The sequence below is a fragment of the Apostichopus japonicus genome, chromosome 11 (genome assembly GCF_037975245.1).
Source record: "Apostichopus japonicus isolate 1M-3 chromosome 11, ASM3797524v1, whole genome shotgun sequence".
Taxonomy (NCBI): Eukaryota; Metazoa; Echinodermata; class Holothuroidea; order Aspidochirotida; family Stichopodidae; genus Apostichopus; species Apostichopus japonicus.
In genome coordinates, this window is record NC_092571.1 from 28,360,792 (window position 1) to 28,374,293 (window position 13,502).

At 38.3% G+C, this 13,502-nt stretch overlaps 1 protein-coding gene across 1 annotated transcript; it reads right to left on the reverse strand.

Annotated features, from left to right (window-relative positions):
• Positions 1 to 5,334: 5,334 nt before the first annotated feature.
• On the reverse strand, positions 5,335 to 9,916 carry LOC139976481 (uncharacterized). Its single transcript, XM_071985267.1, has 4 exons — positions 8,948 to 9,916; positions 7,851 to 7,962; positions 7,581 to 7,721; positions 5,335 to 5,726 (listed from the first exon to the last, which is right to left on the reverse strand). Exons 1-4 carry the CDS (start codon positions 9,232 to 9,234, stop codon positions 5,538 to 5,540), a joined length of 729 nt encoding a protein of 242 aa, XP_071841368.1. The 5' UTR covers positions 9,235 to 9,916; the 3' UTR covers positions 5,335 to 5,537.
• Positions 9,917 to 13,502: the final 3,586 nt, after the last annotated feature.

Genomic DNA, 13,502 nt, shown 5'->3' on the forward strand with positions numbered 1-13,502 from the left:
TTCTAGCTGCCGTAAGCTTCCCTTTGCATTACACCATTATTGCAAGTACCCCACCCTATATTATACAGTAATCTAAAATGGGTAAAATATAGCCATTATAGTATAAAACACTGATATCATGTTCATTAAATGGTTTTAATCGTCTGACTAATGAAAGTCTTCATTTGACCATTTCGCAAGCGGATAACTTTGCTCTTACCATAATAAGTATACTGTCAATTTCAGCGATAAGCAAGTTTCTACCTGTCATATTTACAAGAAGAGTCTCATGGTGACAGATAACAAGTCTTCGTGAATAAGTGCACCTAGCAATAAGTTCTGCTTCGAATCAGTCAACATTGTTTAAGTTTTGATCAATGGGAAAACATACGAATTTCATGTCCTCATTTGACATGCTTACAATTATGTTCGTGTTATCCAAATATATCAAGGACAATAGGTATTTAATGACGTACAAGGATGCACTGCTGTTTATATGAATTTAAAATAATAGGTTTTGTTGAGTTATTTTCAAAGAATAACATGTTAAGGCCTGTCCGATCTTCCCAATATTTACAAGACGGGGATAATCCCATGACAGGCCAATAATTACTGGCAATATCAATGCTATACTAAAAATAAAAAACAATTTCGGATTTTAAATTTTATTTCATCATTCTGTGATGCTTTCTGTTACTTTACCACGAATTTCACTCTTAAAACAGATGGTATGCAGCAAATTTTGAACCCGATTCATTACAATACTGGACACATCTGATATGTATCATCACTCATTATACAACTTCCTTTTTGAAGAAAGTCTTTAACTCTGATAAAAAAATGCTCTCTTCAACTCCATTTCGAGTTAACATCAAACTCAACTATACCAATAATCTTCGTTACTTTCGGCATTATGGACAGAAATGGCATAATTTTTGCCAAATTCGTTATAGGAGACTTTGGAAACGCTTTCCTAAACAACAAAGCGACAGAGCGACACACACGGTTTCTTTTCCTTGACGTTAATGACATGCATGAGTGCATGGCATTCTAGAAGCTGCCTTCCTATATACAACCGATATTAATCAATTTAAATGGACTATTCATTCCACAACCGAATATCTCGAAAATAATAGAATTGAAGTTCATTTCCTTGACAACGTATCTTTAGTAGATGACTCACTCAAACAAACTAGGTCGTCATAACCCCAGCCCCCACCCCCGCCTTCACTCCTTCCCTGCGAAACAATCACGATTACGCAGAATTTCAAATGGGGTCATAAACCTGTATGGAAGGGCGATGAGCTAAGACGTCAAATGGTGCATTTTGCATGGGGAATATTCAGACAACAAATTAGGTATGAAAGGGAGGGGATGTGCACCCCTGGTAGTGGTCTAAGCCTTCCCCGGCTGAATGTGAAAAATCCCCGACTGGACTCCCCCCCCCCCCCCTTTCGAGTGACGATTAGATGTGAGGGCGCTACAATCTTCCAAGTTAGTGTCAACACTAAGTTAGAATGCAGGTATTGCAAATTCCAGGGCGTATCTGTTCGTCTGAAGCATAATCCGACTGTCCCATCAAGCACCCGATTCATATAGCATCATGCAATAATATTGTGTCATGATCATATAACATAAAACATCCAGTAATATTAAAACAACAGTAATATTTTTGTCTATAGTATTATTATATTTATGATAAATATGATATTTTTATATTTTTAATTTTAATGTACAATAGTATAATTGTATATATTCTAGCATGTGAATCGTCTGAATGTACCGAGCTGCCTGAACACAAGTTCAAAGCCGGATTTTCCTGTTGAAAATTCCTCGTTCCACAGACGCTGACTCAGAAAGCACTCAAGCGAAACTCCAGTAATTATAATTATATTAACAATAATTTATATATATAAAACCCCCAAGAATTTCTATTCAGTAACTGGGTAGTAAGTAATGACGTCCATATTTGGAGTATATTAGTAGACTTAATCGGCAATTTCGGTTAAACTATTTGGAAAAATAACGTGTCAAAGTAAGTTGGCGCCTGACATTGTTTCGATCATATAGAAGGATCTTCTACAGAGGCTGAATGGCAAGTTACAGTTCGTGGTAATTTTTGGTTTTTTGGGTTAAATAACAACAACAAAGCAATAATTGTCGCGGTGTACGGTTCATTTCCTATATTCAATAACTAATTATTATATAATTCAAGAAAAATAGTTCTGTTACTAGGGTGATACGTAAGATAAACTATTCCGTTTCTATACAAGTTGAAATATGATAAACCTCCACGTTGATATTTGTATAGTCTTGCATGAACTTGGCGTGGATTTTAATGGCTATAATACGGTGGTATATACCACATCACTTGACCGTATATTTACGAAATAACCTCAAAACAGCTCGGAGGATAAATGAATCCGTCCTGAAAAATGGTGACCTATAATCTATACGAACCCTTGGGACGTTTTCATTCCAAGTTCTATGTCTAGACGCAACTTTTGTGATGATTTTAATCATTTAAGCGAAAAGGGTGGGCAAACAAAGCGAAGGATGAGTGTGTGACGGGTGATGGGAGTGGAGAGGGGTCAATACGGAAAGGGGGGGGGGGTGGAAGAGACATGAATATGTTTTTTTTTGTCTATGTGGTATGTTTGAGGTCCAGGTTCTGTTTTTTTTTTTTTCGCCGGCGGGTGAAGCGGACAGCACAATGTTCATGCACGATAGTGACAACTCCATAAGATTATATGCAAGTATAGTAACGCCGGCCTCACGTGTCGCATAAGTTTACAGGACTATTGGTGATATCTAGTCATGAGCATCGTATTGCCTCGATGGGAATGTAAGTGTGTGTATTGGACAGACGAGTGAGCGGAGGGGATGATCACGAGGGTCGTAACGGTGCATCATTTCCAACTTTCGCCTTAGACGGATGTAGATTTGACGGGTTTTTTAGCCGATTTACCGTATGTGTTTTTGAGAGGGAGATGATGGATAAGGATAAAGGTGTGGGGGGGGGGGTGGAGATCAGGTATACGGTACTGTACATAACTTTGTTCAAGTTGTAACGAAGTTATAAAAGGGATTTATGTTGGGTCCAGTAGAGTTTTTACTATCATTTGCACTGCGTTCAAGATGTATGTATAAACATTCTCGAGTCTGAACTGCCTTCACATGCTTTTAAACTCCCTTGCTTATCCCCCCTACCCCATCCCCACACCCTTCCATCTATTCGGAAGGGACTATGGAAGATGATCGACACGATTTCTAAGTTTTGTTCATTCTTCTGGGACTAGAAATTTCAGACAATCTTTCAAGAAATTATTATCATCGGGTTCTTATATTTCCTATCGTAAGTTAAAACTCTCATTATATTTACTGTAACAGTCTTTTATTTATTAATCTTATTTCAAATTTAGAAGGTAAAAGATGAAGAGGAAAAAGGATATCAGAAGATCTTTACGAACTATCTGGTATAATAAATGTAATATAAACGAGTCACAACTTGAATATATTAGCTTGCAAATAGTAACAAAATATGTACATAATCATGCTATGTAATAATATAATGTTGTATGTCACCCCACTCTACCCAGTTTGGTTATCTAAAACATCAATATTTGCATCTTTTCTCGTTCCATTAAATGGTATTTTTTAGTAATTGTCATAGAAACGTGACTGCCAGAGGCATTGAAAATATGCGGTATTTAAGCGGTTCACCCCTCCCAGCCCCCCCCCCACCACCCACCCCGTACCATTGTCCAAGGTTCCTCAAACGGCAACAGATCACAACTGTCAAACACTTTTTTTGCGAGAACAGTTCAATGCAGGAGAGAAGTAGACCAACATGACCGGTTCATTACCAGATTTTCTCTGGTGACTGTTCTTGAATGTTATACATTTAAGATGTTACGTCAATTGATATCAGTTTAAGTAAAATAAAAAGGTGAATTAACGACCCACTTCTCGAACTTGAGTCGGTATTTCCGGTGACTGCTCAAAAATGTCATTATAGTTTTTATGTAAGATTACGTAAGATTAAGAAAAAATGACAGTTCCATTAATTATAGGGTTTCACTTTCAACCTGTGAATCAGTTTTAAGACAATTGCCGAGAAATAGTATTACCTTTCATTATAAAGTATCGTATATAGTGACACACCCATAGGAATATTTTTAAGCACAACAAATACAAACAGATACAAGTACAGAGTGTATAACACTTACAAAATTTGAAAATGGTTCCCCAATACCATGGTTAACCATTTATTGTTGATTATCTTTGTAATAAGGACCGTACCAATCTTACGAAGTCTAACCCCTTTAAGGAATGGTCCTTATATGCCCCCTCTTTAATATACTGCACTTTACTGTCTTCATGCCATTCATTAACACTAAGTACACTGGAAGGAATAATATAGAACACGATTCTAAGAACATTTGAAAAAAAAGGAATTAGCAACATAATATATAACAAGCTTGAATATTTTATTATCATCATCAGCTGCTATGAATTGTTCATTTAAAATACAGCAACGAAATATTTTGCATAACATTGTTAAAGGCCTGTATCCAGGAATTCTCAGATGGAGGGGAGGGGAAGGGGGAGGAGGCACCAATAATTGACTGAGGGGGCACAATATATTTCGTGTCCGGTAACTCGTGAATATTTTTGACCCAATTTAGTTTCACTTATGCGGAGGGGGGGGGGGGTAAGGTGGTGCAAAGAAATGGTCTACAAAGGAGAGATTCGATTGAATGATCTCATTAATATGGCTTAATTGGTGATATTGACGTCATACTTGATGATATCATTAATCCGCATTAATGATATTAAGAGATTCGAATTAATGATATTAGAACCCAAACAAATATACACAATCTTATTCAATGTCATGAAAGATATAGCAAGTGACGACTTGAGTAAGTCTAAATATTATATCAGTGAGCGGTAAGTTAATGCCTTGACTTTAAAAAAAAATTCTCTTTTGTTTATAGAATCGTCAAATTTTCTTGGGTATGCCAATGCACATTCCAAAATATTGATGATTTTTTTTAGTATGATCTAATTTTCTAACAATAATTTTGTTTTACACAAACCAAAGTAGAACATTTCATTTCCCAGTGATACTTTGGCATCTCCCATTGAATTGAATATGAGCACCCTAATTCCAGCTAATATAGGCTACCTTAATTTTGGTACATAACAATATTGGCTTGTGTGTTTTTTTCTTATATTATTGGTGGTGAAGGGGTGGGGTTCAGATGGGTAATCTGGTCACTAGGGACTCTAACAATTGTATGGTTCATTAAAAGATCTCTATCATTTAACGTGACCATGCTGTTTCTTAAACGGAAGTAAAAAATGTTCCAAAATAAGAATGAATTTCCTCACAGTTTCTAAAGTGATGTATTCTCTACCAGAGACTCTTGCGCAACATTACAATCATTATTTCGATCCATGAACCAAGCCGCCCATAATATACCGAAGTGTGACGACGTCACCTTGACGTGTGATACCCCAGTGATATCCGGGTGATATCCGGGTGGCAGGGGTCATGGCAGTACCCCTGCTCGGCACGTTGGAACGCAAACATCTCTTATTTCGAAAGCATTGTCATTTCCGGTTAGAACTAAAACGTAGGCCTTCCTAACTGTAACGTCTAAAACGCAAACAACACCTGCCACGAGTCCCACGTCCCGTTCGCAAATCTGTGAAGGGAAAAGCTGTTTGGCAAATTCAAGCTATGTGGAGACAGAAAGAGAGAGAGGGGTGGAGAGAGAGAGAGAAAAGGGAAGTATTTAACAAAATCAGAACTTGTATAACCATTATGAGATGTTTAAAGAAGGGCATCAGAACAGTGGCGTAGCTATAGGGGGGTCAAGGGAGGGCATGTGCCCCGGGCGCTAGGTTTAGGGGGCGCGCTGAAATGGGAGAATGAAAGTAAAAAAAATATGCACTTTTTAGAAAAACATGACGAAATTGATGTATGTCGTCAGGCATGAATATTTTCCAGTTAGTAATAAGAATCTAAACTGAATGTAGTTGTTTTTATTAGCAAATTTATAGATTGTGATTTCTTTTCAGTTCATTTTGACCGTTTTCTCTTTTTTTTATATCCTGTTCTGTATTCTGTAATGGCTAAACGTCACGGAAATTTCGGGTATTTCAGTAAACACTTTCAAGGCCGTAGATTTCGAAAGGTGGAAATATCATAGGCGGGGGGGGGGGGCTGTAACGACTTGCCGGAAATATATAACCGACATTTTTCGCGCGTTTCGCGCGCAATTTATTTTCTTTCAGTAGTGGGTGGTGGGCGCAATTTTCTACTCTTGCACCCGGACGCCAAAACCTCTAGCTACACCACTGCATCAAAATTCTCCCTTAAATCCGCACATGAGGAGAACTTATCTCAGGTAAGTATTGTTCTACATTTCTTGGTGTAGAATGCCCCAATGGAGCGTCTAATTCCACATTCTTTGAATTGTACTATACAAATCGATATGAAGCGGCATTGAGACATCAATTTTACCGGAGAGTGCCGCCCTGATTCTAGCCAGGAATAGTATAGATACAAGGACAAGTCCATCCCATGCAGCAAATATAATTATGTTTTTCAAATATCAGGAAGATGTTTGGACAAATAGTGTGTGTACCTCTTCATAACATTATATTAACGTTCAATGTTGAGTCGCTGCAGGGAAAACTGCATGAGAACGTTGTCACAACATTTTCTAAAAATCGCATTTCGATATTAGCATGACGTTTATACAACGTTATACAAAAGAATGTTCTAGGAATGTTGGCATAACGTTGTGTAGAACCTTTTAATAATGTTTAATGTTGAGTCGCAATGAAAGTTGGAGAACGTTGTCACTATACATTTTCCTTAAATGATCAAGGTCTTGACTAAGTGCGTGATAAAAATATAAAAAAACTCTCGATTCACAGAAGATTGTAATTGACTCCGTCGTACACTGTACCATTCAGTTCTCATGATTCCGAGTCTGTCACATATAAGTAACGAGTCATTTAAAAGTCAAATCAGCTGGCTACATTAAGCATTGGTTAACAATTACATACGGCAATCACATCTTACGCAAGGTTATTTTTAGACTTTCGCAAGTCTTTTACTTTGATGTGATAGATCATATCCAAAATGATATTGATTTGATCTATATTCCTACTAGTTCTATCCGAATGGTGTGCGTGTACTTGAATACTTCCACTGCTTTAAGTAAGTAAGTAAAAATTAAATTTCGATACTCGCACATTATAAGAAATACAAAATATCAATATAACTAAATTCATATTTACAATTAATAACTAAAGAAGGTAATATCAAGTTAAATAGTTAAAGTCAGAGAGCCTATACCCATCCAAGGACTAGGCAACCACCTGTAACGACTCAAATTGCTGTTGTAAAGTTTTATTGCATGAAGGATAAATGAATTGCGGTGCCGGTTAGTGTCATTTCTATTTCTCTCCTACGTCCCACTTCCAATTTTCCACTTCCAATGCCCCTTCATTCCTTCCCCACCCTTCCACTCCCCTCCCCGTCCTTGCTCAACATGGATTTTTAACGTTGTGATAGTTACCTGCACAACCTGCACTAGTTCTCCTCTAGTATCAACTGCCAACCCTACAGCAATCATATCATCTTCTGTGGGACACACAGATAGGAAGGTAGACCTACGTCGTCTGACGTCATCGTCGTCATCATCCTCGTCATTATTAACGTCTTCCTCGTCACTGTCATCATCACTATCATCGTCATCATCCTCGTCATTATTAACGTCTTCCTCGTCACTGTCATCATCACTATCATCGTCATCATCATCGTTATCATCCTCCTCGTCATTACTAATGTCTTCCTCATCACTGTCATCATCACTAGTATCATCGTCATCACTGCTGGAGCCGCTCTCGATAATTGCAATGCCTGATGAGTGTATATTTCCCTCCTGTATAAAAAACTCTCTGTAAAATAACAAAATATGACACCATGGAAAGCCGTCGTCAGGGCGGGGAAAATCGTTAAGTCGGGGGATTGTTGCATTAAGTCGGGGAAAGTTAGACAACGACTACACCTCAGAATGCACGTTTTGATTTTTGGGGGCTGGGGGAAGGGGTTGAGAGTCCCCAGACCCCCTACCTGGGAGTCGGCTTCAATTGCCACAGGTTTACACCCCCTGACTTGCTTCTGGCCTTAACAGGAAGGTTCAGGCGTCTCCCTCGGGGGAATTTTGAATTAATTATTATTTTTAACCATAAGCTTGCGTTTAGAGCTTAATGTTTGGTTGAGTTATTATAATTTATCAAACAATATTTTCACATTAACACATTTAGATCAGCACCGAGGAGCAAATTAACATCATCAAGTGAGACTTAAAAATTTATGAAATATCAACGCTGAACATCATGAAAACTCTGTATATCAAAAGCATTAATATAGCAGTCAGATTTTTCTTGCATCCTTTGGTCTAACTACGAAATCTCAAGACTATAAATTCTGCATGAAGTCGTCCTGTATACATCTATAACTGTGTCGTAGTGAAACAATTTCGCAAACCCCATTTTTCTCTCTTTTTAACCATTTAGTCTACTCGAATAGCATGGATTATATGCCCTATATACTGATAGTATATAGGTGACAACATGTTCATCTGTATTGTGTTGTATATACTGTTAAGAATGGTGCTATTTGACACAGACTATACATATATATGTAACCGTGCAAAACGATGCCAATAATGAAGATTCTGTATATAACGGTGGGTGGGGGAAAGGCGAGTATGATAACTCCAAGGAGTGACTTGGTGAAATTCCAATGGATGTTCGAAACTACTACTACAAAACTATGACGGTAGTTCGATCGAATACATATACATACTTTTTCTTTGGGGTAAGAGGGGGGGGGGGTGAGAAGAGGTGCGGAGAAATATAAGACAGTTTCAGCACTCACCTAAATGATTCCCAAATCATATTTTCTTGTTCCGGTAAAATCGGTATAATAAGATCAGACGATGCTTGACCATTGGCTGACATACTCGGGTCAGTTTCTAAAATGTTTAATTGGATTAGATAATCATTCATCCTGTCATATATCATAGCTACCTGCTCAGCGTTTGGACTAATCTTAGGCGTACACTCATGTTCTACGGGTTCTGTTGCACCGATAAGATGAACCGATGCTAGTAAGTAAGATACTGTTATAACGAACAAGTTTACTGACCAAGTACGGAGATCCATATTGTCTCTCTATACTTTTTCAAGAGTATTACCAATTTGAAAACTGATAATTAAACCTTTCTACCTGTTATACTTGCGGTTGTGTAAGCTGCATATAAACACGAACAACATAGCACACTTTGCCAAATTATCAGGCTATATTTTAGTGGCCGATAAATAGAAACATAGAAACACATGATTTCGCGGCTTGTAGAATAATTTCACTCTTCTTCCAAAGCAAAGAGAGAGAGAAAACATTCCTCATTATCTATCTACACAGAATAGGCGATAATTTTGTGCATAATTATCTCCTTGATGCGATAAATCCGCTTTGGCGTTCAGACGTAATTCTCAAATATCATCTGAATTCCTTTCAGCTATTTAAACGATATCGCGAAGACGAGAATAAAATAAACTTCCATTAAGTTTATGTTGATGTTTAAAAATGGTCACCGATTCCTTCCGGCTGTAGATACCGTGAAAGACTACTCTTGTCAACGGGATCAGTAAAATATAGGACACAGGCCATGGACTTCAAACTGCCTACTCCAATGTATTTTCTGCCTCCCTCACGTTAAACCAACTGTATCAGTTCTTTAACAATTGGGTTATAAACGGACACGTTGTACAAATCACTCGTTTTTATTGTTTTTTGTTGTTGTTATACCACTACAGTTTGCTATGAACTCAATAATATTCGACATCTATATAGACATTTGGCTTTTCCGCGGATTCCACGTTGATTAACTCTATTGTTATCGTACGATTATGAATTATAAGTTGGCTGGCAACCGTCAGTTGTCAGCAATGCTTTTTTATACTTATTTCTATGAAGTGAACGAAGTGTGGTCGCGTTCCCCAGTATAGCCATCTCAACTATCAAGTATCATATACAAAGATGGAAATTATCAAGGGCGGCGGAACCGGGGGGCACAGGGGGGGAACGTGCCCACCACTTTTGCTCAGGTTAAAAATGTACCCTTTTTCTACATAAAAATTGAGGTGTCTCAAGTTAGCAATTAGAGGCCAGGGAACCAGATTGAACAGATCGAATTTCTGCGAAGTGCCCTTTAATGTCGGTGCCCCCCCCCCCCAGATTAAAAGTGCTTCTGTCGCCCTTGGAAATGCTTACTACTTTTCATCAATAAAACTGGGGTAGGTCTACTTTCAATTTTTTTTAAAAGAGTTACTATGAAATTGGACGGATAGCTCACGCCGACCTGTTTATTAATTTGTCCAGATTTTTGTCTCATTTAATGCCTGTACATATTTATCCAGTAATGGTTCTTCCGACCAGGAAGTATAGTATATATTGAACCATATCGTCGTTCCTTAAAACGCGAATAACGTAGCGTACCTGGGACGAAAAATATTAGGCCTATTCTAAATAGGGTTGAAACTAGAGCAGTGAAATTAGGACCGTGTATGCCTTTTTTTTTGCCAGAAGCCCAAGGCAACAAAATGTGAGCACTGTGCGCGGAGCGCACTGAATATTTTCCTTCCTGATAAACAGATGAATAAAGTCCAGCCGCCCCCCCCCCCCCTCCGCTGAGAGAGTGTCACACAAACTGACATATGCAGTTTTTTGACCCTGCAGAAGGTTCGAATAATTGAATATATAGCTTCAAATTGTTATCAATAAATCTGCTCACTAAAATTTCGCACTGTAGAGCATCTCTGGTAGGCCGGACGCAACCCTGCGGCTGGCCGGACTGTGGCCCGCGGGCCGTAGGTTGGAAGTCAATCTTTGACAAGAAAGAAATTCATCAAAAGGATTCACCGTTAAATTTTACCGTTTTTGACATATATCAACGAAAATTCTGCTCAGTCATGCACCCAGTATATTGTCAAATACAAAAACAAATATTGCAACGTATATTAACGAATTATTTGGTCAACGTCCTCCGGACTGATCCAATGGAATTAGTCAAGTCTAATTTAACAATAGAAACCCAGAAAAGGCTTTGTGAGCAGTGTATATAGGAGAGCCGAGATATTCTGTAGGCCTATTACGTACGTGTATCATATGCATTGGTACCCGGCCTACTATAGTTTCCCTAGCTACCACACATTTGGAAGTAAGATATTTGTCCCAAGTATCCCCTTTGTATATCGGCGACCTGGAATGGGCGTGATATGGGCAGATTCCAGGTATCGGACGTAAACTACTGCTGTTCTCGTTAACCACTTTGAATTGGGGGGGGGGGGGGTATATGCCGTCTCATATGCACAGGGGCGAGCCAACACCGTCATCGCGGGGAACAATAACATATGTTACCGTCTTGACCCCATTCGTCAGACTTCACTATCCTGAAACCCATATTTTCTGTTCACCTCCAATTTGTTTTAGTCCCTGCATGTTGGCCTGGCTTCCTTGGCACTGGGACCCTAACAACAATCAATTCCCTCCCGTACTGGCGAAGCCACAGCTGGAGCCAGGGGACTGCTAGGGGTCTGCCTAGACCCCCAATTATTTGTCTCGCTTTCCTCAATAACAAGGTCACATTTTTTTTAATGTTTTGTTTCTTCTGTTTCTTCTGTAATCTTCTGTTTTGTTAAGCCAGCATAGGCTTTTCAGAAGACTTCCATTCACATTGTAACATTTATGTGAAAAAACAAATAAATGAAATGAAATGAAATGAAATGCTGGGCTCTGCCTTCCCCACTCGAAAGCACTGTGTCATATTAAAACTACACTCAAAAAAATGAAGTGTTGAAAAGTAATCGATAAGTGTTATATCAAACACTTCAGCCTAGCTCGTACAGGGACAACACCCTCCTTGCTAATTTTACACTTTCCGAGTGTTGAAAATCTAACACCTCGCTGGTGTTGAATTTATCAACACTTGCAGGTGTCATTGTCACACCCAGTCCCCTAAATTTAGCTCTTCAAAGGTGTTTATTACTCAGTTGATGGGAGAGCTGTAGTAACACCACATGTCTGGCTATTCTTACACTTTTTGCGTGTTGAATATAGCCAACACCTTACTGATGTTCAGTTGACAATTGCAGGTGAAATTGCAAACCCCAAATCCCATAAATATAACACTTACACTCAAAAAACGTGATACACAGGTTAAGTAAAATTAAACTTAATTTTCATGTGAAATAAGAACAATTAAACATTTAAGTAAAAATTACTTAACTGCTGGTTTGTACAGTTTTACATGTTTATTATGTAACGCAAATGCAACACTGTTATGTAAAATTTTGCCACAGAAGTTTACATAGCACCCATTTAGTAAATAGTTTATACAGGTTTTAGGTTAATTATTACCTAGTAATTAGGTAAACAATATATGGATGCATGTTTGAATCGCTCACAGCAGAGAGGTACATTTAAGAGAGAGCTAAAAGCAAAGACAACACAAACAATTCAGAATGTGCGATTTTCAGCAATTAAACACCCTACTACCTTCCTATTCCAGAGGTCCATATATTATATCCCATTAAATGTAAAATAAACAATTTAGGCTATAAAAGTACTGTCTTGTGGAATGAAGTCAACTTAAAAGTGCCAACATTTTCAATTGCTACAGTTCAGTTACTTGGTCCTTAATGTTTGCGCATGCCTTTTGGTATTCCAGATTAAACACAAAGAAACAATTCTTCCCAAAGTCAATTTCAAATATGCAACAACTTTAGAGAAATTCTGATCCATGGGATGAGAAAACATGGAGTGCTGTGTATGATGACTGCAACACTACAGTGACTATGTATTTGTTGTTGGCAAATGCCTTTTGGTATTCCAGATTAAACACAAGAAACAACTCTTCCCAAAGTCAATTTCAAATAGGAAACAACTTTAGATATATGCTGATCCGTGGGATGAGAAAACGTAGAGTGCTGTCTCTGATGACTGCTACACTGCAGTTACTTTGTCTTTGTTGTTGGCTCGTGCCCTTGGTATTCCAAATTAAACACAAAAGAAACAACTCTTCCCAAAGACAATTCCAAATAAGCAACAACTTTACATACATTCTGATCCTTGAGATGAGGAAACGTGGAGTGCTGTCTATGACAACTGCTAAACTGCAGTTACTTTGTCTTTTTTGTTGGCACGGTAAGCATAAAAATCTCGAATCTGGTTGCACTTCACACCACCAGGCAACTGGTAGACAACTTTTTGGAAAATTCCCAGGCACCGAAACTTGCAATTTGGTATAATTCAGATTTAACGCGTAGAATCATTTGAAGCAACATCAATGGCTTCATAAATGTCCTCTGGGGTAGCGCATGTCTTTCGATGATCACAAATGACTGCTGAGGATGTATTTTGCTTCCTCCAA